Source organism: Globicephala melas, chromosome 11 (assembly GCF_963455315.2).
Source record: "Globicephala melas chromosome 11, mGloMel1.2, whole genome shotgun sequence".
Lineage (NCBI taxonomy): Eukaryota > Metazoa > Chordata > Mammalia > Artiodactyla > Delphinidae > Globicephala > Globicephala melas.
In genome coordinates, this window is record NC_083324.2 from 98562904 (window position 1) to 98585067 (window position 22164).

General features: G+C 48.9%; 1 protein-coding gene across 1 annotated transcript in view; it reads left to right on the plus strand.

The window, feature by feature from the left end:
* The window catches only part of F13A1 (coagulation factor XIII A chain), a 144749-nt gene that overhangs the window by 116193 nt on the left and 6392 nt on the right, over positions 1 to 22164 (plus strand). Inside the window, exons 13-15 of the mRNA XM_060307705.2 lie at positions 1682 to 1969; positions 7771 to 7931; positions 20812 to 20948. Of these exons, the coding sequence (XP_060163688.1) occupies positions 1682 to 1969; positions 7771 to 7931; positions 20812 to 20948 (586 nt within the window). The remainder of the gene's footprint in view (positions 1 to 1681; positions 1970 to 7770; positions 7932 to 20811; positions 20949 to 22164) is intronic.

Below are 22164 nucleotides of genomic sequence, written 5' to 3' on the forward strand. Positions count from 1 at the left end.
GTAACGGAAGTGGGGGGGACACTCTGAGAAGGTGACATTTGAGCTAAGACCTGAGCAATGAGAAGAGGCTTCATCAGACATAAAGGGGACTCTCATGACACCCAGTTAATGGAAGGGTGGTTTTGACCTTGGTCCTGGAGCCACAGAGGAGCCTCAGAAAATGCGATCTGGCTTTAGATCATTCTCTTGACCCCAAATTCATGGCCCTGCGTTATGTGAGACATCAGAGCTCAGACCACAACTGCAGAGAGCGGGAATTCCGGCGAGCTGGGAATTCTGCCTCTTACCTGGGCCTGTGCTTCCTGGAAACCCTCGCCTGCCTCGCTGACAGCTCCTGCTCAGAGGGACAGGCTGGTCCTCAGAAGGAAGCTAGAGGTTCTTCCACCTACGACCCGCTGTGAAGTCCCTCCTAGAGCCCAGAAGCTTCCACCGCCCCTCCTCCACTCGGCCAGCTCATCCTCTCCCCACGAGGCTCCTCTCTGACCATGACCATGTTCCCACTGCTGGCGTTCACCTCCCACATTTCGCCTAAATGCATGTTTGGTGCCCGTCCAAAGCCATGATCATTAATGCTCTCTTCCTTGGGGACCTATTTGCCAGATGCTCTCCGCTAAAATATTTCACTATGCTTTCCCTGTCACAGCCACTCCTTCCCTTTAGTATCATCTCCCTCTTGTCGACTGTGAAACATGTGCTCTAGCCAATGCTTGTCCTGGACCAGTTGTTTCTGGCACATTCTCGCAGCCTTGACAATCAGAGAAATTGTTCATGCACACGCAGAAATACACATTCATGTGTTCGCAACACGTGCTGGCATTTTCTCTGTCTTTGCAAAGTCCCAGTAGTTGCCAATCCTTATGCATGTCCTACCTGTAAACCACTTCCCAACCCTGCCACGTATGCGTCCTTACGTTACGCACAAGGAAACCGATGGTAGTAATGGTCCCTGCCTTGCAGAGTCCTTCTGAGGACTAGATGAGACAGAGCACAATATACGCTTCCCATGACACCCATCACATAGTTAGCTCTCAGTGATGCTTGTTAGCGCTATTAACTAACCTCTTCATTTTTGTTGCAGTTTGCTATTAGTTAAGTGAGAGGCAACATCTTAAAAGTTAATGGAAATATAAAAACCAGCATTTTTATTTCAAAGTGATTCTTCTTTTGCTAGCCATCTGCATGACTAGCTTTCCCAAGCCAAGTGGGACAGGTCCGAGTGGAAAGAGACATGAGGAAGACAGGTCTTGCCGGGCAGACCCATGAATGGGAGAAAACTCACATTGTAGAAGGTGCAAGGCAAGATGCAGCTCTTCCGGCTACGTGGCTAGGACATTGGGAGGGAAGCCAAGTAATCCCACAGTTTGAGAAGAGTTAGGTTTTGTCGGTTCTATCTGCTGAGCCCTGAAACAGTGACCCTGGAAAAACAACCCTTGGAGTATGCTCTGTAGTAACCCCTGTTCAGATAGGCCGAACCCGGCAGCCGGGCAGGTCCTAACTCTCTGGGAACTTGATTTTGCAGAATGTATAACATGGGATGATGATGACACCTGCCCCAGAGGGAAGCCTGTGGCTCACAGAGGCAGCCCGGCAAGCCCTGCAAGTGGTGCCCACAGCACACTGTTCATTAAGGTGACTTTCTCTCGGGTGGCTTACGTTGGCCTTATCTCTGCACCTTTCCTAGGTCAAGAAGAAGAGAGGTTGGCCCTGGAAACTGCCCTGATGTATGGGGCTAAAAAGCCCCTCAACACAGAGGGCGTCGTCAAATCGAGGTCTGATGTCCACATGAATTTTGAAGTGGAGAACGTCGTGCTGGGAAGAGACTTCAAGGTCACCATCACCTTCCGTAACAATGGCCCCGCCCACTACACCGTCACAGCCTATCTCTCAGGCAATATCACCTTCTACACCGGGGTCGCCAAGGCAGAATTCAAGAACAAGACATTTAATGTGACACTGGAGCCCTTATCCTGTAAGTTAACGAGGGGGGCTGTTCTCTCCTGGATGTGTCACCTGCTTCCTTGTCTGGCTCTCTGCTGATGTTCCCTAATAGCTTCCTGTTGAAGTTAAAGCCCTGGCCCAGAGCTCAGGAGCATATGAACCACAGGGCGGGACCCACTCTTCCTAGAAAGGCCCCCACTTTCATCTCCGTGACTTGTGCACAGAAGTGAGCACTGAAATTTTCAAAGCTTAGAGCCCCATGAATCGTGAACATTAAATGTCACTGAACCTCTTGCTACTTACAGGGTGGGCCAAGGATCTGAAGCATCAGCACCTACTGGGCGCTGGTCAGAAATGCAGACTCTCAGGCCCCACCCCAGACCCATGCATTCTAACAAGATCCCAGGGGGACTGGTGTGAACAGGAGAGTTGGTGAAGCTTGTGTCTCAGAAAGCAGGCCCGCTGGCGGTACCTCTCTCCCAACTTAGGGACAGCTTTGGGGGGCCGCCCAGCAGGAATGGTGTGTTTGGCTTTACCATGTAGGGGGCAGGGAGATCTAAGCTCCGCAGGGTGGGCTGTCTGAGGTACAGGGTCGGGAGAGCCCATCCTTGGGAGAGGAAACTCGAGCCTCGGGATGTGTTGTCCAGGAAGCTCTGGAGGCTCTGCTCTCCCGGCCATCTCCCGGGGACCTCTCCCGCACCTCGATCCCTCACCTCCCTTGCATACATGGCCTTCCAAAGCGTCTTCTTCGCTATGAAAACTCCAGACTAGTTTAAGTGGGACTGGGATTGACAAAGCCGCAGCTTGCGCTGGGGACTGCAATTTCGACCTGTCTCATTCCCTTGGGTACCAGTGTTTAGTGTGCACAACAGCTGGTCACTCAATTGGCCAAATGAGCCAACCAGAAGAACCTGGTCTCCAGGCAGAGCACACGGAGTTAGAAAACAGAACATGTTGAAAGGCTCAACATGGCAGGGCACCAGATCCATTGACCTGACAGGTGAGTCAGGAAAAGAAATGGAAAAAAAGTATATGAATAATAATTTTTTAAACACAGAGGCAGGCAAGACTATGATCCCGCCTGGGGTGGCCACACCACACGTCTCACTTGTTTTCAAGCTTCCTGGATTCGGTGTCTGTCCCGAGTCTCAGGAAGTACCTTTGGGAGGCGTCAGAAGGATATTCCCAGAAAAATGAGAAACTAGTCCTAAAAAATCCTAATTTCAAGAAACCTACTCAATCTTGAAGGAAGCAAATCCCCCTCGATTCAGTAGACTAGCCAACAACTAAGAAATCACCATGGTATTGGTTTTGGAAACTGGAAGGTCTAGCACTTGGAAGAAAGGTAATTCTTACAGAAACACGTAGTCAGTATAAAGGACTCAGGAGAAAAAACAGTCATCACAGCTGCTTAGGACAGACAGACTCAGTGGATTTAGAGGACCTGAACCTTGGAATTAGACAAATCTGGATTTTAGCTGTGACTGTGTCACCTACTAGCTGTGTGTCCCTAGGCAAGTTACTTAAGTAATCTGAGCTCATCTGCACGTGGGAACAATACTACCCACATCACTGGATTGTTGGTTCACCCCCGCTACACACACACAGCTTTATTTAATGCCTACAAGTCCAGGTATTATTTTGTGCTGGTGACACAGCAATGAGTTGCTTCTTGATGGTCTCCTGGGGGGAAGATGGGGACTCCACAATAAACAATCAAACAAGCGAATATATATGGTTCTGCGTAGAATAGGAAAACACAAAGCAAGACAAGGAAGACGGAGTGCCGCGGGTGGGGGGTGTGGTCAAGGAAAGCCCCTCTGATAGGGTGACATTTAACAGAAATCTGACAGAAGGGAAGGAGTGAGCTTTCCAGCCAGGAAAAAAAAAAGTAAGTGCAAAGGTCCTGAGGCCAGAGCTCGTGTGATGTGTTCAGTGAGCAGCAAGGAGACCAGGGTCAGGAGCAAAGGTATCCAGGGGAGGCTAGTGGATATAGACCAGGTAAAGACCTGGAGGCCCTTGTAAAGAGTTTGGCTGTGATTCCGAGTGAGCTGCAGAGCCATAGACGGTGTTGAGCAGAAGTGTGCCCTGGTCTAACTTGGGTTCTGAAAGATCACTCGGCTGCTGTGCTGAGAACAGACTATAGGCGATGTGGAATTGAAGCTTAGAGACTAGTTAGGACGCTGTTGCAATAGTCCCGTGAGAGATGGTGGTGAAGGTGAGGGAGGTGGTGACAGCTACCAGATCCGGGTGTTTTCTGAAGGTAGAGCCCTCGGGATTGGTTGACAGGTTGGATGGGTGGCGTAAGAGAAGGGGGCTGTGGAGGAAACTAAATGAGATAATATATGCGGAAGGCTTCCCGCAAGTAGGCTTCCCATAAATGCTAACTTCCAACGTGTTTACACTTTGGGAAAATGAGACCAGAAAGGCGAGTTGACGTGTTCAAGGCCACACATAGTAATTAGAGGCAAAGCAGGTGCCAGAGGCCACATCCTATTCAGGCAGGTGTGGTGAGCCAGCTCCGTGCATTCTCGGGCCCTAAGTAGGCCCGCCCCGTACTTGTGCCCTGTTGCCTGGGGTCCAGCTGCCCCTCACTCCCCTGGACAAGGAACTATATGCCATCCTTTTCCCACCGCACTAGAGTCCCATCTCGCAATCTCCTTCCCCTTCTCTCCATGATCCAATAAAAGCATGAGCTTACGGGAGGTAGCGGGCTAGAACGGCATGACACATTAGCCATCTCAGTCATCGATCTAGGGATACCGAAGCCTGACTCAGTATCAACACAGCTCCCACGCACTCAGCCCACCCCAAGGCTTGTCCTCAATAACCTGAAGCAAGTTGAAGACTGTTTCTTGCTTTCCCCTGCATGTAGGTGGCACTAACGGCATGCGATAAATTGCATATTGCAACCGAAAATCAATTGCAATATATGGCAAAAAGCCACAGGATTCTAGACCTCGACCAAGCAGGTCAGGGTACAATCCTAGGAGGGTCCGTCGCAGAGAAAGTTTTCCAAGTAGAACGGGAAGCGTATTTTCCACATTGATGATGAAAGGGAACGTGTAGGCTAGAATCAGCTGGGAAGATCTGAATAACTTAAACCTCCCATACCTTCAAAGGTGCTATCGTTTCCACTTGGCTATATTTAGTTTTCTTTGCTCTTTGGAAAAGAGATGAAGCAGCTCCTGTCTGTGACCCACCCCCCCGGCTTTCCCCAGACACCGTAAATGGTATTGGCAGGGTCCCAGCTCCACCACTCAGAGAATGAAAATTTCTTCTTCTTGCCACGTTTAATAAACTTTATCTAGAACAATTTCTTGTGTGGTGGCAAAACACAGCATTTACATAATGTGCTATTTCAGGAGCCCTGTTCCCTTGGGCTCAGAAACACAGCCCAGTTTCTTTAGTGCCAAGATTTAGAGGATGCTCTACCTCAGAGAATGAAGAGTCCCGAGGCTGATATCAAGGCAGTGAGAGCCTCTGTAACGATGTCAAGCACATCTCGCCAACCTAAACAGCCCAGTGGTCAAACACGGCCCTCTAGAAATAGCCAGAGGATGTCCTTTTTTTATTATTATTATTACCGGAGGCAGCTAGAGGCAAAACGCGTGTTCTTCAAGGCCTCTCGCTTTGCCTCCATCTGGCGAAGTGACAACAGCCCCCATGGGCTCGTCTGAGGTTGTCTCCAACCGAGGGACAGAGCCTTAATCTTCTGGACAATTCACTGCTCGGGGAGCCATGGAGGAGGCAAGGTCCAGGCTCAGTCCCAAAGGAGGCGACATGCGTAGGTCACCCAAAAAGGCAGAATTCGAGGGTCAAGGTCAAGACAAGGTCTTCGATTCCAAAGGCAGCTCTAAGTGGAATGGGACCGCCAGGAAGTAGGCTGAGTTGCTGACTGCTTGTCTAGGGCGGACCAGTACGTTCCAATAACTCTGCATAGCCCGTGGCCGTCTCTCAGCCTGGGCACCACGAACGTTCAGACTGGACAGTTGTTACGGGGCCTGTCCCGTGTGTTGTGAGATGTTTAGCTGCATCCTTGGCCTCTACCCGATAGGTGCCAGTAACAACCTCCAGCTGTGACAACGAAAAGCATCTCCAGACGTTACTAAACACCCCTGGGGGGCAAAATTGCACCCCGTTGACAACCACTGGTCTAGGATGACCATCCTTTCCATTTTGCCAGGAATTGGGTGCATTCTGGGGTGCAAAACTTTCCGTTTCAAAACAGAGATCATCCTAAGTTCACCCAATTCTACCCTAACACCACCCCATCTCCTGCTACAACCTCCTATCTCTGGGAGCCCCTCAAACTTGAATATGTACCATCTGAGCATCATATTCAAACACAGATCCTGATTCCCTAAGTGTGGGTGGGGTTAGAGAACCGGTGGCAGGCTCTTACCGGGCTGATCTGGTGGCGGGAAGGGCGGGTCCCCCTAGTTGTTGAGCAGTACTTCTCAGCCCCGCTGCACGTAAGAGTCATCTGCAGAATTTTAAAACAAAGCCTGGGCCCCAGCCACCGAGATTCTCATTGAATTGGCCTGGGGTGGGATCCAACAGGGCAGGTTTTTAAATGTCCCTAAGTGCTGGTGAGGTAAAGCCAAGACTGGGTGGTCACAGCACCTACTCATCCATGCAGAGACCTTGAGGCAGATGGTAGGCACGGCCTGATGCACCGTCGTCCGGGAGCCCAAAAGGCAGGAGGCCTCCCTGTGCCCTGGAGTTCACCCCACAGGGTCTTGCGTCCTGGGTCCTGGACGGCCGCTCGTGAGGGAGGGCTAAAACGAGCCACCCTCTGCACTTGAAACTATCAGCCTTGGGAATTGTTTCCTTCAATAACTTCCACCGGAGGGAGGAATCTTTGGCCAAAGGCAGACATTGAGCAGGGAAGCCATGGTGGAGACATTCGATTCCATGCAGGGGGATGGAGGCCCCTGGCTCTGCCCAGGCCCGGGCTCGGCCGGCAGGAGAACTGCCCTTTGCCCTTAAGAATCCTGGGCTCTGGGAAACGAGAGTGAGAGAAATTGGGCAGCACAGCCAAACAGAACCTCACGGCTGCGGTCAGAGCCGCAAGACAGGATTCCCGTCCTCAGCCCGGATGGTGAGCAGAGGGGGGCCAGGACCATGCCCCCCCTCCACCTGTCATCCTCACTGGCTCGTCCCCAGCACCTAAATGCTCCCCTTGTCGGTGCCTTGAGATCACAGAGGTCTTTTAAGTTGTAAATAGCAGAAGGGGTGGGAGAGAGTTGCAGGCCTACGGTGAAAACTGGTTTCAACTGCTTCTTTCTCTTAAATAGAAAAATCAAGTCAGATTGGTACAGTACAAGCTGGAGAGAAAGTGTGGAGCAAAGGAATCAGGGAAAAGGTTTAGGCCGTTGACAGCTTTGCTCGAGCGTGGCCCGTGGCCTGCGTGAGATGTGTCTTATCACAGGAGGGCCCGTGACACGGTGGCCGTGGACATCACTGCCCCACATCTGTCACCTCGGGACTGTTTCTGCCTAAATCCAAGCAGCCGCAGCTAACACCCCTTGGTCCTTGATTTTAAACCTCTTTGTCACGTTGCATTTTACAACAGCAAAAGCACTGTTGGGAAATTTGACACGTTTTCTCTAGGAAGACTTTACTGAATGTGAAATTTCCAGCACATTCTTTACCCCAGAAGCCGGAGAGCTTCTTGTCCCTGATGGGCTCTGTGTTCCACTTGCCCTCACCCGTGTGTGTTCCTGGTGGAGACTGTGCTAGCGTGGCAAAGATGGGGCCCTCAGGGAAGAGTGAAGCAGCTCCTATCCCAGGTCCTGACACCGCCATGTTTTTTTTTCCTGCCGTCAGTCAAGAAAGAGGAGGTGCTGATTCAAGCGGGCGAGTACATGGGCGAGCTGCTGGAGCAGGCGTTCCTGCACTTCTTTGTCACAGCCCGTGTCAATGAGACCAAGGATGTTCTGGCTAAGCAGAAGTCCATTGTGCTGACAATCCCCAAGGTCATCATCAAGGTCAGTTTCAGCATCTCAGATGAGGGAGAAAGGCAAGGTTGTTAGTGTTTATGAATATGTGTGTGTGTGTGTGTGTGTGTGTGTGTGAGAGAAAGTGTGTTCTGCTCCAAAAAAAAAAAGGAACTAGGATCCTCCTGTTCTTTGAAAGAAGTAAACCACCCTATACACTGACGTGCACATATAACACTCTTCTCTCCTCTCCAGATTTAAATATATAGACATGGCTGCAGATATAAATATAACCTGGGGTATAAACACGCTTGTGGAGGAAGATAGAGATGTGTAAAGGATACAGATACTTGGAGCTCACTGCCTCCAGAATAAAGTAGGTCAGGCATGGCATCAGACAGAAGCCGCCCGGATCCCTCCCACCTGCGTTTAGGACTGTACCGTTTTCCATGAAGCTATCACTGTATACAGTAGAAGGCACAAACCGAAACGTCAGTGTGATGATCATGACTTGTCATGTGTGTCTACACCTGGCAACCACCAGCCAGATGCAGACACAGAGGATGTGTAACATCCAACACCCCAGAAATCTCCCTCACACCTTTTGCAGTCCATCACTCTCTCCTCCGTCACCGAGACAGCCATTGCTCTGACCTCTATCACCAGAGGGCCTTTTTTGTCCGTTTGGCTACTAGTAGTTTTAACGTTGTCTCTCCGTTAGCCGCTCCCTCTGTCCAAATGTCTCAAAGGCACTTGGCAGTGGAGAGGTGAGCATGGGTGAAAGGGCAAGGCGAATATGGCAGCCTATTTGCGCCCACTTCTCAGGATCACTGGCAGCGTCCGTAGCCACATTCCCGAGACACCTCCTGCCCAGGGAGCAGAAACCCAGGCGTCCATCAGGGTTCTTGGGGTGTGACATCTCATGGCAGCCTTATCCAGGGCTTGGAGACCTTTCCAAGTGACTGAGTGATTAGCACAGAGCTGAAGGTGCATCCCTCTAACGTGGTGGGTAAATCAAAATGTTAGAGCCTCTAGAGGTGGGCTGTTGGCAACGGGCGGGCAGGGAGCGGTAGGCCTTGTGTCTCTTCTGAATCGTTGGCTGAGAATCACTTGGAAAGCTAATTACGTTGTGTAGCATTCAAAATGGCAGCCTTCCCCCTGGGTCCAGCGCTGTGTGGACGGCCCTTGAGGGCTACTGAACGATGTGTCCCATGCAGGCCGACATGTAGGGCCCCGGAGGAAGGAACCCCAGGCCCTCCTTTTCTAGGAAGGCTTGAATCCTCGCGCCTCCTTGGTCACCCAGGTCACCTGCTACAGGCCCATCACAGCACCACCTACACAAGAGGCCTTAAGAGACAGCATAAAAGTGAGGGGTGCAGGTCTGCAGGCAGAACAGGGAAGAATGCAGAACAGAGAAGTGGTACTGGGGTTCCTGCAGAGGAGCTGCCTCTCCCCTGGGCATAAGGCGCTGGTGCTGTGACCGGGGCGTCCTGCCCACCCGCCACGTGGCGGCTGCCCTCATGGCAGGCTCTCCTGGGACACGTGCGGTGCCCCGCAGGCCTCTCCCGGAGGCTGGGGGAGGCCTCCTTTCCCGCTGCTTCAGGAGCTCAGCCTCTGAACCTTTCCCACCAGAGGCGAGGCCCACACACTCACCTAATTATGAACTGACAGCTTGGCCCTGCGAAGGGCTCAGGAGAGAGCTCTCCCCAGCTGGGAAGTGATCCAACCCCAGCATAAAATAGAATTTAATTGCACCGCTGGTAATAAACTGGATGAATACAGGAAACTGATAACTTTCATCTTTTAGACCTCATTAACTGAAGGATTATTGACTAGTCATCTTCCGAGTTTACTCAGAGAGCAGTTTAACTCCCCACGGGCAGAACCCAAATCCCTTCTCCTGCAGCTCAAGTGACCTGGACGGGGAGGGTGTACTTTACTTTACAAAGAGTTGTGTGGGTTTTTTGCCTTGTTTTGTGTTGTTTTTCAATTTCCATAAGGGTGTCAAAAAGGCAGTTCTTAGAGGTGATGCATTTAGAGGGTAGGGTCATTTGACTGGGACTCCAGCAGGAGAGAGATGGAAATCGGTCCAGGAGTGCTCAGGAAAGCAGGCAGGAGCATCCTCACAGAAGTGGTCGCTTAACCTCTAACCTCATGAACTGTATTAGCCCCAAGGACAGACTAAATCCCAGCCGCGGAAGAGGTGTTCCTGGGTAAAGTCCCTCATACTCTGAAAGCCAGGTGTCCCTGAGCTGTGAGAGGTTCCAATTCCAGAAACTGGCTAATGGACTGGCGACCAGGATGCTAGTTAGTCTACTGGAGGCGTTGGGTACGGACCGCGGGTATCCAGACGGCAGGTATCCTGAAAGCGACTGCAGGGGGGCGAGGGGGAGAGGACACGGACAAAAGGAGGAGCGGGGAAGGGAGGAGAAAAGAAATAGACCTTGAAACAAATGTTACCCAGGAAACCTCAGGGCAGGAATCAAATAAACTGCATAAACAGGAGTTGGAGAGGAAGCTAAATGCATTGAAAAGTACAAAAGCACGGTGGCTCAGAGGTCCAGACCACGTGGGACACATGTCCCCAGGTTCTAAGAAAACGCTAGAACACTTGGTCCATCTCTCTGAGCCTGGGACTGGCCCACAGCTTACAGAACCTCCCAAGGTCACTATGATGAAGGTACAGGATGAGAAGGTGTGAGAGACAAGGGTCAGGAAGGAGGATCCCCCCACTCCGAGGCGGGAGCGGGGGGTGGTGAGACCGGCACACAGTGCTGACAATGACAGTAGCTATGAGTACTGAGGTCTATGCTATTATGCTTCTCCTGTACTATCTTATTTAATCCTCATTTCCACCCTACGAGGTGGGCAGTATTGTACCCATTTTACAGATGAGAAATCTGAGAGGCCCAGAGAAGGCAGTGCCTTGTAGCATGATGGTCAAAACACAGGCTCTGGGACCGAACTATCTGAACTCAAAGCCTGTTTCCTCAACACACTAGCTGTGTAACCCTGGACGCATCACTTACTGTCTCTTAGCTCCTGTTCTCTCAGCTGTTTAACAGAGACGATGGCAAGTCTTACTTCATAGAGCTGTTGTGAGTGTAAAACGAAATAATGAGTACCTAATGCCTAGCTCACGGTCAACGCCGAGTGTGCACTGGTTGTTGGTTTTGTCCTTGTTACTGTTCACAAGCCACTTGCCTGTGATCACCTGCCTGATAAGGGAGGGAAGGAAGCTTCTAACCCAGATCTTACTGATTCGGAAGCTAGTACAGGTAAAGGCTCGGCTACGTTGCTCTCACACTGGAACTTTCACCAGAATAGAAGATGGTGACTGCATTTACCGAACAGCCTGGTGTTTCCAGGGAGGAGAGATCACAGGAGTTGGAGTGGAGTGGGGTGTCAAGGATTAAGGCTATAGAACCGTAGATGACCCTTGGTGAGTGGATAACATTCAGCTGGTAGAGATGGATGGAGAGACCACTCCAGATGCTAGGAAAAAAAAACCATAAGCAAGGGCAGTGTGGGGAGCAGCTGGAAGCCGCCACAGCGGGAGTGCAGGCAGGAAGCAGGTGACTAGTGAAGAGAGACCAAGCAAGGCAGCCTGGGGCCACTTTGAAGGGAGGCTAAAAGGTTTGGATGAGAGCTTCCTAAGTGATCTGAGAACAGGGGGGCTTCCGTGGAGGTTCTAGAACATGAATGTAGCATCATTGTCAACTCCGACCTCCCAAGAGTCGGTACCTCTTGCTTTCTCCCTTCTCTTCAAAGCCTTTGCCCAAAGCACTGTCTTCTGGGAGACCCAGCTCAGCCTGGGGGCTGGAGCTGCCTGAGAGCTAGTTTGCAGCTTTTCTTACCCAGCTCCCTTTCTAGAGCAAATAGACACCAACCTGGACCACGGTGGGGCCCGCCTGTCTGGATCCACATGACCGTCCACCAAAGCAGTTAGGCCAGTGGACACGTCCTTACATCCTAAGGACCCAGTCTTGCACTGCATTCGTCCCCGTGAGCACAGATATCGGAACTGGGTTAAACTGCGCTCCCGGTTGACTCATCCCGGCACCCACCACGCGTGAGTCACAGTGTGTGATCCTCATATGGAAAACGGCAGGGAGAGACAGTCATTAAACTTTAATGAGCACACATCTCTTTTCTCAGGCTATCAAAATATTTTGATGAGAAAAGCATATTTTATTAAAATCAGGCATAGAATTTGTCTCTGCCTTCCCACGTGTTGATTGTTGTTAAGAGGCTTTAAGTCAGGAAAAGATTCTTCAGCATTTTGATGTTTAAGGAACAGTTATTTGGGGGAGGAGACGGGGGCAACAGAGGGAATTCAGCTGGTCTGCCGGCTAGAGGCTGGTTTGCAGGAGTCGTGGTGTGTGACATGGGGGCAGCGTGCCGGTGGGTTCCTCCCAGTCTCGGGGAGCAGTGAAGCTTTCACAGTTTTCACGTCCTCACCCAAGTCAACTAGAGCAGGAACGCCGGGGTGGGGGGAACCCTTACAGCCCCTTCTGTAGAGAAGCCGCCCAGCACAGGGGCTTGGATGGCTGGACCCGGACATCCCGGGTTCCTAATTCTACCTGGGCTGCTCTGGGCTAATTCGTCAACATCTCATATGTAGAATGGGTCCAGGAATACTGCTGACCTTGTTGGGTTGCTGGGAGGGATAATAGAAATAATCCTTATAAGGAGCTTAACATGGTACCTTGATCACAGTAAGTACGTGATGCAGACCAGCTTCTGTCAGCTTCCATCGCGCGGCATAGCCACCACCAAGTCTCCAGACCTTTTCTCCCTTTCCTGCTTCCTCTCATCCTCCTTCTTTCTCCTCTCTCTCTCTCACACACACATCCTCTCTCTCTGAACTTCCCTGTCCCTTTTTGCAAAATAACACACTCATAATACTAGTCCCAATGTTAACTGCAATCATATATAAAACCCAAAGTGGTTAAGGACTGAATCTGGGCCGTTCCTGCAATGCTTAGCTCCTGCCAGGACCGGTGGCTGCTGGTTGGTGTTCGCTCCCTGCCCGCCCAGTCCTCTCTGTGCCGGGGGCTCTGTAGTCAAGCCCCTGACACTTGCTCAGGGCAGGAGCTGCCCTCTGGCCGATGCTCACCTGGTGGCCTTGAAACCGACCCCTGGGCGTTGAGCACGCGCATTGTTCCCTGTGGGAGCCTCCTGAGGGGGGGCCAGTCCCGAAGAGCCTGGAGGAGACTTGGGGGACAGAGGAGAGGTGGTCACGTGTTCCCCCATGACCTCCTTTCAGTATCTGGGAAAACAACTCCCAGCGGCATTTAAAAGTGCTCGGGTCCCACCGCATCTTTAGTATGATCATGTAGGACAGTCCTGTAGCCTTTTCAGAACGTCATGAGACACCAATAGAACTCATTCTCTCCTATGAATGAGGAACAATTTTGCTAGGAAAAAAATAAAACCACTTTCTATGTATGTGATTTTAAAAAGTTATAGCCATGAACAAACCATAAACCAACAGGTGCCCCTAGATTAAAAAAAAAAAAAAATCTTTTAAACATTTAAAATAAGAACAGTTGACCGTTTCCAAGATTTTTTTCACACGCGTTTTAACGCGCCTCCCTGCTTCCGCCACCCCCAGGTCGTGCACAGTCCACACAAGTGCGGGAGCTGTCCTGGAGTGGCATTAACATGATTTCAACATGCGTTTGCTCATTACTTATCTGTTCTGTTGGCCAAAAGAATTTTTCGGTATTTCTCCATCCCGATGTTTAGTCACTCACTCACTTATTTAATCATTCAACAAAGAGTTATTTGGTGACCACTCTGTAAATAAATTGTAGCCAATGCTTTAAAGATTATCAGAGGATAACTCAATATTGAAAATATTTTTATTGACTTTTTCTTTGAAATGGGGAAAGGCTGCTAATTTTGCTTTCAGCAGGGACCTCCCCCGGTCAGCTCCAAGGACACAGCTGCTCTATTCTCACATGTCGACCACCACGGCCTCACAGCTTGGGGCACTCCTCTTGTACCGGGCAGTGTAGCCAGGGCCTAGGAAAGGGGGTAATTCCTAGACATCAACCAGCAGAATGTCCTCCCGGCACTCTGGACCTGCAGCAGTGAGGAGAAGGCAGGTCACGTGGGGAAGGTCCCTGCTGCCCCCCGGGTGGTGGCTTCCTCTGGGTGGCCCCACTCCAGACCAGATCTGACACTTGTGGGAGCTGTGCCCACACAGTGGATAATGAAGGGACCAAATCGAGCCCACTCGCCACTCACCAAGCCACGCAGCCTGGCAGGACGCTGCGTCCACTGGAAAAGGGGCTCCCTTCCCTAACTAACACAGGTGCACCGGCGCCGGCTCCACGCCCAGATCGCTTCGGAATCAAGACGCTGTCTTGGCTTTTCTTAACCAGCACTGTGCTGCTGGGTTCTATCCGGAGCCCACCACTCACCTGAGGTCGACTGTAAAATCCTCTTCGTCCCTCTTCTGCCTGTGCCCGTGGCAGCCCCAATGTTAACCAGAGAAGAGCAAAGCCGGCAGGGATGCTGTGGCGGATGCCTGGGCCCTGCTCCTCCAACATCCCAGTTCATGTGTTGTTTTACTTTTTAACCGGAGGACAGGTTAAAACTGGGGAACCACCTGAGGAAGAGCGAGTGTCCCCAAATGCTTGACAGCCACCAGGTACATGGTGAGACTTAACTGCAGTTTCACTTCATTCGGTGAGAGCCTAAGTATCTGCAGCTTTCCATCAAGGCAGAAAACGAACAAAACTCTGTGTTCTAATTATGCCGAACCCCAACCCCTAAACCGTTTCTCCTGCCATGTTTCCCATCGGGCATGTTTCTCCTTCCGGGCCTCCCGTGGGTTCTCCGTGACTCTGACACGTGTTCCAGTCACCAGGAGGCACCCCTGCCGTGTCCACAGTCCTTCAGTGGGAGGCTGGAGCAGGGCACGGGGCGTGGGCTTCTCCACGTCTCTTTAGAAAGTGTCAGTGGAGGCCGCCAGCTTCTCTCCTCTGTGCTTCTCGGCTCTGGCGCCTGAGGACCTGAATCCACATCACTCCCCACGGGGGAACTTGAGGCTGAGGAAGTCCTCCTGGTCACCCTGGCAGCACTGTCTCCCTCCAGACCTCCATGGCATTTAGAGTCAATAATTGCGATGTTGCACATGTTCTGCCAGGTCACTTCACGTACGATGTCACATTGAATCTTCCCAAGAACCTCATAAGAAACCGAGGCCCAGAGAGTTCAAGTGATTGGCCTGAGGACACACAGCAGTGGTCCCTGGTCTTCAGACCCTGAGTCCAGCATGCTTTCCCCTCAGCGTCCCCAACCATGGTCCCTGTCTTCGTCCCGGCCACCACAGCGGTGCCCTCAGTGCTGCCGTAAGCCATCTGTGGAGAAAATCAAAGTCTGTCTGTGAGGTCCCACCATGAGGCGCTCTGAGCAGGTGAAGTCCACGGACCTGGGGAGGGTCCCAGGCAGGGTACCACCAGCCATGGCTTTACATGCTCGGATAGCTGACTCTCTCTCCATCCTCTGTTGGTCCCAGAGGATCAGGCGGTGGGTTACTCCGTTGGCCAGGAGAGCACGTCCCAGACTCTCTGTGAGCGAGGCCTCCACTGGAAGGGGAGCATTTCCGCCTCCCTCTCAGCACAGCTGTGGAACAACCTGCATTTGAGAATGAAAACGAAAACCACTGGTAACTGGGGTTCCTACAACACGCTCTCTGTGCATCCCTGTTCACGTGGAAGCAAAGTAAAACAACAAGAACAACAAATCTCATCTACCTCGTCGTATGATCACAGTGTGCTTGAGCTCTTTTTTTTTAAATGATGTCTCTATCTTTACCCCAAATAGCACATCCTGTAATCATCAAGTAATACAGTGTATCAAGGCCTCAGGTCTACCTTGTCACATTTTACTCTGGGATAGAAATCTGCCTCTTTCCCCATAAAGTCAAAAAGAAGGAGTTGAGTAGTAATATATATGTTTTCAAATTTAGTTCAGAATCGAGTTGTAATCACTGTGCTCAACTGGTAGCTTAGTGATGGCAAAAGGTAATACTGCAAATGATTCTTCAGTGGGTTTCAGGAAGTAAAGAAACTATTTTCGGCAGAAAAGGTTACTATTTTTGCCTCTCTGCTGTCAGAGATGACAGTGTATGTAGTGCTTAAAGATGAAGGCTTTGGAGTCAGAAAGACCTAGATTCATATCTGGGTCCTGCCAACTTACAGGCTCTGTAACCTGGGGATTTTGTTTGTCTTCTAAGTTTTAGTTTCACATCAATAGAATGGGGATAATGTTAATGTCCACTGCCGAGTCCATAGAGGGTCAAACAAGATAATGTAAGTGAAAGGATGCCTAAGTAAACACTAAAAGTAATGTGAGTTGCTATTATTGTTATTACTTACCAGAGTCAGCGCAGCAGGTGGTTAAGCAGTGACTCTGGCGCCAGGCTGTCTGCATCCAAGTCTCGCTTCCCCTACTTGCTGTGTGAACTTGAACAGGTCACTTCACTTCTTTGTGCCTCACTTTCCTCATCTGTAAAATGAATTCTCATAGCGTCTACTTCATAGGGTCGTGAGGATTAAATGAGTTAATATAAGAAAATCACTTAGCAGCATCATCCAGTAGAACTTTCTGTAATGACGGGAATGCCCTAAAACTGCACCTTCCAATATGATAGCCACTAGACACATGTAGATGCTGAGTGCTTGAACTGTGGCTAGGACAACTAAGGAACTGAAATTTAATTTCATTTCATTTTAATTCAGTTAAATTTAAATAGCCCCTTGTGGCTGGTGGCTACCACATTGGACGGTGCAGACTTAGAACACTGCCTGACTGTCGTAAAACCTGACCGTCATAAAAAAAAAATTTGCATTATTTAGCCAAGGCTAACCTAAGTGGGCTAGTGAGAAGCAACTGTGGTGCCAGTGCTGGTGAAGTGGTTTGCAAACAAGCAACTGCTTGTTACCAGCAGTGACCGTAGGGTGGAGAGGAGGGGAAAAATCATTTTCTACTAATTCGTGGAATCCATGATTGACAGCACTTGAAGTAAGGGCTGTGACGTGAACTAACAAATCATGTGAATTACATTGACAGCTAGGTTCATTCTTTCTCAGACTTTTTCCTTCATTTCAGTTTTGATTTTGAATACAGTTATTATGCATATTATAAAGCATATACTCCATGGAAGAGAGCTTGTGATTTCCTAAAAAGTAATTTCCTCCCAAAAGTGTGTGTGTGTGTGTGTGCGTGTGTGTTTTAGTAACTTCCTTGTTTATCAAAGAAACAGACTACTGATCATTATGAAACAGCATAAAAGACAAGAACTCAGTATGTCAATATCGGTGAAGGGTGTTTAACTTGAAAATGCATCATATTTTATGTCAGTTTAAAAAAAACAGAAATATTTGAAATGGAATATTGAAAAAAATCAAGGTGCAAAAGTATTTGATGTCGCTGAGTATGACGTATGCTTCATCCTTTTCTCTGGTCCAGGTAATGGCTGGTCTTCTCTATAGTGAACACACGCTGCGAATTGCACACCACTTAAATCAACACATCATATGAAAATACCATGTATGACGCTCCATTTTCCTTGAAAGTGGGAGGAAATACCTCCACTTCAATTGCCTGAGAGAAGACAGTGGTGCTGAGTGTTGGGCAGGCTTTAGATCTGGTTTGCTTTGCGTTTCTAAGTTTCGTTATTATCTCAGCAGTCAGGTAAAGGACATTTAAATCCAGGTGCAGGAGACCAGTGTCAGAAAAGGGACACGAGCCTTTGTTAATTGCAAAAGAAACACTCTACAATCCGAGAAGGGCCCCTCCCTCAGGCTCCAGTATCAGGGAAGGCTGAGAAGTATTCATATACCTGTGCCAGCAGCTAATAACAGAGGTCATATCTGGAAGCAAACGGATTAGGCATGACACGTGAAATTATCTGAGGAGGCTTCATCTTCTAATCATATTCAGATCTAAAGCCTATCTCTGAAGGCCTAAACCCTGGGCCAGCCTTTCAAACACTAAATTCCCCTTATCGCTGCCATCAGTCACCTGGAAGGGTCCACTTTGCTTTCCACAGCAGAAGAATCTTCCTGTAGAGGTAGCCTGCCAGGATGTAAAGGATCCTTAACTTGAAGCCCATCAGCCCCTTGAGGGCCATGGATAGACATCCTGGGTCTGTAGTGAACCCCCTAAAACTACCTGCAAAGTGTATGTATCTTGTATTTGTCACTGTGTTTGTCCATGGGAGGAAGGGTCAGTAGCTATTATCAGATTTTTAAGGGGTCGTCCTTTAAAATTAAAAATTCTCAATAGCATAGCACGAATAAAGCAGATGACTCCAAAATATTTTTCCCCCAAAATCAAAGTGATCATAGCAAACACTTTCACCAATAGTGTCTCTAAAGCAGTCCCACTTTCTCCAACTTAGACAGCTTTTGTAAATGTTATCTTTATCCTGTATTTTTAGAAACCAAAAAGTGTTCTGAAATTTTTTTCAACTTAGGAAAAATATGTTGGATGCACTTGAGAATTAAACCAAAGATTCTATGTAAAGTATTCTAATAATGCACTTTTATACAGTCATCCCTCGGTATCCGTGGGGATTGGTTCCAGGACCCCTGCAGATACCGAAACCCATATCCACAGGTTGAGCATCAACAAATTCAACCAACCTCACATTCTGCTGTGCATGTAGGTTGAGGACCACTGAGACACCTTGCTTGGCATGCAATCCATGCTTTGTAGGTGACACCTGCGGTTGTCACGACCATAATCAGTGTCTGCTCCACCCCGACTCCTCTTCCCAGCCCTCCACCCATCCCACCTTAGCGGGTGGAGACTTGAATGTAATGACCATGGAGAATTGGTTGCAATTTTCATATAGATTTTTTAAATCCCATAGACATAAATTTAGTCGTCAACATGTCTTAAAGAGTAAAGCCACTATTTACAATGGCCAGGACATGGAAGCAACCTAAGTGTCCATCAACAGATGAATGGATAAAGAAGATGTGGCACATATATACAATGGAATATTACTCAGCCATAAAAAGAAATGAAATTGAGTTATTTGTAGTGAGGTGGATGGACCTAGAGACTGTCTTTACAGAGTGAAGTAAGTCAGGAAGAGAAAAACAAATGCTGTACACTAATGCATATATACAGAATCTAAAAAAAAAAAAAATAGGTTCTGAAGAACCTAGGGGCAGGACAGGAATAAAGACACAGACGTAGAGAATGGACTTGAGGACACGGGGAGGGGGCAGGGTAAGCTGGGACGAAGTGAGAGAGTGGCATGGACATATATATACTATCAAATGTAAAATAGAGAGCTAGTGGGAAGCAGCCGCATAGCACAGGGAGATCAGCTCGGTGCTCTGTGACCACCTAGAGGGGTGGGATAGGGAGAGTGGGAAGGAGATGCAAGAGGGAGGAGATATGGGGATATATGTATACGTATAGCTGATTCACTTTGTTATACAGCAGAAACTAACACACCATTGTAAAGCAATTATACTCCAATAAAGATGTTAAAAAAAAAAAAGAGTAAAACCATAAGGTTCTAATTCTTAATGCTAGAGCCAATGAGCGAGAATCTTCTTCTCTGGGCAATGGCCTTCCTCTTTCCCTCTATTCATGAGAAAGGCTCATTTCCACATGATTTTTCCTGTGTTATAGACCGCTTAAAAAATAAGGCAGTATAGTGCCTGGGTTGCTGTATAGAAAACTCAACCAACCAATAAATTTCATTTGTAAGCAGTCAACCTAATATAACAAATATGTACTGGACACCAGCTAGATACTGGAGTTGAAAGTGGGCTAAAATAAGGTGAATAAAACAAACTACCCCACGTATTGCTAATCCAAAAAGTATGAGCTATAATGTATTGAGCCCTTGTCAATGCACCATGCATTGTGTTGGCTGCTTTGTATGTGTTAACTCAACCTACTCCTTTCCTGTGATGGAAGAACTACTGATATTATCTCATTCCCAAGTTATTTAGAGCTTATACAGACCCATCCATTTGGCATACAAAGCCCCTAGATGAACAAACAAATACTATAGCCCCCTGGTCACTTTCCAGCACGTCGTGTTGGTGTTGGGAAAGCATATAGTCCCAAGTGTGTGGTACATCGTGAACACAGCATAAGAACTAATAATAATAACAACAACAATAATAATAGCATTCTACATAGATTACCCCATAGGAACGCCGGTCCTGTTTCAGAGACAAGAAAACTGAGTCTCAGAAAGGTTGGAAAAGTCACCCAAGGCCCCACTGCTAGTAAGCGTCGGAGCTGTCCATGAACTCTGGCCACTTTGCCAAATACCCAAGACTTCTGACACTTGTGATGGATAACCTCACCACAAAAAGCCTTACAGCCTCCTGGACGCAGATGCTGTGGCTGCAGAGGAAAAGTCCCTTTTGCCTATTTTAGTGTCCAGATTCCTCTCCTTCAAGTTCAACGGTGAGGCCTCCCTCCTCGGACATATTTCTTTCTAGAGTGCCTCCAAGTAAGAAGGCGCAGGCCCCGTGGAGTGTTTTCTTCATCTTGAACTCAGGGATGCCTCCTGTCCCGGCAGGACAGGAGCAGAGTTCGCCTGGCTGCCCTCACCACGGAAAGCGCTGCTACACCAGATGCACTTCCACCTCCTGCTGAAAGCCACAGCTGGGGGCCACGGCTGTTCACCTCAATTCTAATTAGGGTGGTTTTTATAATGGGGAAACGAGTGCGATTCTAATTAGTAATTGTCCCATCTTTTTCTCAATAGGTATCCCTCAGTCAAAGCGATAGCCTCATCGCACTGGTTCCCTTGCCAAAAAGTGGCCATGCTGTAAAACACAAGAAAAAGTAAAGAGGGTTAAAGATACAGGGGAGCATAAGAGGCCTTTATGTGCTGCTAAGGAGCTTCTCTCTCTCCCAATTCACTTCTTAGGTCCATGGCGCTCAGGTAGTCGGTTCTGACATGGTTGTGACGGCTGAGTTCACCAATCCTTTAAAAGAAACTCTGAAAAATATTTGGATTTACCTGGATGGTCCTGGAGTGACGAAACCCAAAAGGAAGATGTTCCAGTGAGTGCTGGGAAAGTGGGGAGGTGAGGTGGGGTTGTAGGAAGTTCTGTCTCTCTCCATGTTTTCCAAACTCACATCCAATCCCCAGCAAACATGTCTGAGAAGCTGCTACCTCCAAAAGCACAGTGTTGCTTTGACCAACACTTCCATCATTCAATCCTTAAAACCACCTCAATGGGGTGAGCACTATAATTAGCTCGCTTTGGTGGTGGAGGAATTTGAGGCTTTGACAGGTCGACTGGTTTGTCCCAAGTTGTGCATTTTATAGAAGTAAGCCAACATCCAGACGTGGCTGGCTGACTGCAGAACCCGAAGTTCAAGAATTTTGCCATACTCCTTCCTCGTGTACTCATTCTTCTCGTATTTACGGAGGTATCACGCTGAAAGATGTCCCTTTTCTTGAGTCCTTTCTTTCCAACCCCACCTCCAAGATCTTACCAACCCACTCTCTAGAACTGTTGCTTTCAGTAAAACAAAGGTGAGCCTAGAGAGTTCTAGACTTGGTTCCCTATTCAAGGGACCAACGACCGCCCTGCGCTCTGTAGTAACATGAAGGAAACTCTGCTTCTTCCACACTTCGCGCCATTAGATTGTGCCCTACAGTTCTCAGCTTCTGTGACTTCTACTGACAAAGAGTGTCACCCAACAAGACAGCCCATTCCGTGTTCAGGTACTTCTAGTCGTTAGAAAACAATTCCACCTTTCGATCCCACCGATGATCCAAACCCCGTCATCTGGACCTGTGTACAGAGTAAGGCACATTTGTCTTCCATCTACTGGCTTGCAAATGTTTGCAAACAGCTGTCCAGTCTTCCTTGCGTCTTCTCTGTTCCTACACTGACTTCATTCCCCTCATCCCTAACGTGGTTTCCCACATCCTCCAACTGGTCAGTACTCCTCTTAAAGTGTGACACCCAGAATGCATCCCAATCTTTGAGCTTTATTACTTTCATTTCTACCACAAAGAAGTCCCTGTCAGCATCAATCAATCTAGCATATTGCCTGTGGGGTGACCTTCTAAGGTATAAAAAAGGAGGTGCAGGGATTTGGAAACTGCCTTTTGACCCAGATATGTTAGGAATTTCCCCAATGCCCTTTATGAGAGCTACCCCGCTCGGAGTCTGTGAGACAAATGCGAGGCCTCTTTCACCCTTTCTGAAGCACCTTTAAAGACAATGTGTGCACTAGGGGCTCGCTGCATTTGTTTGAAACTACA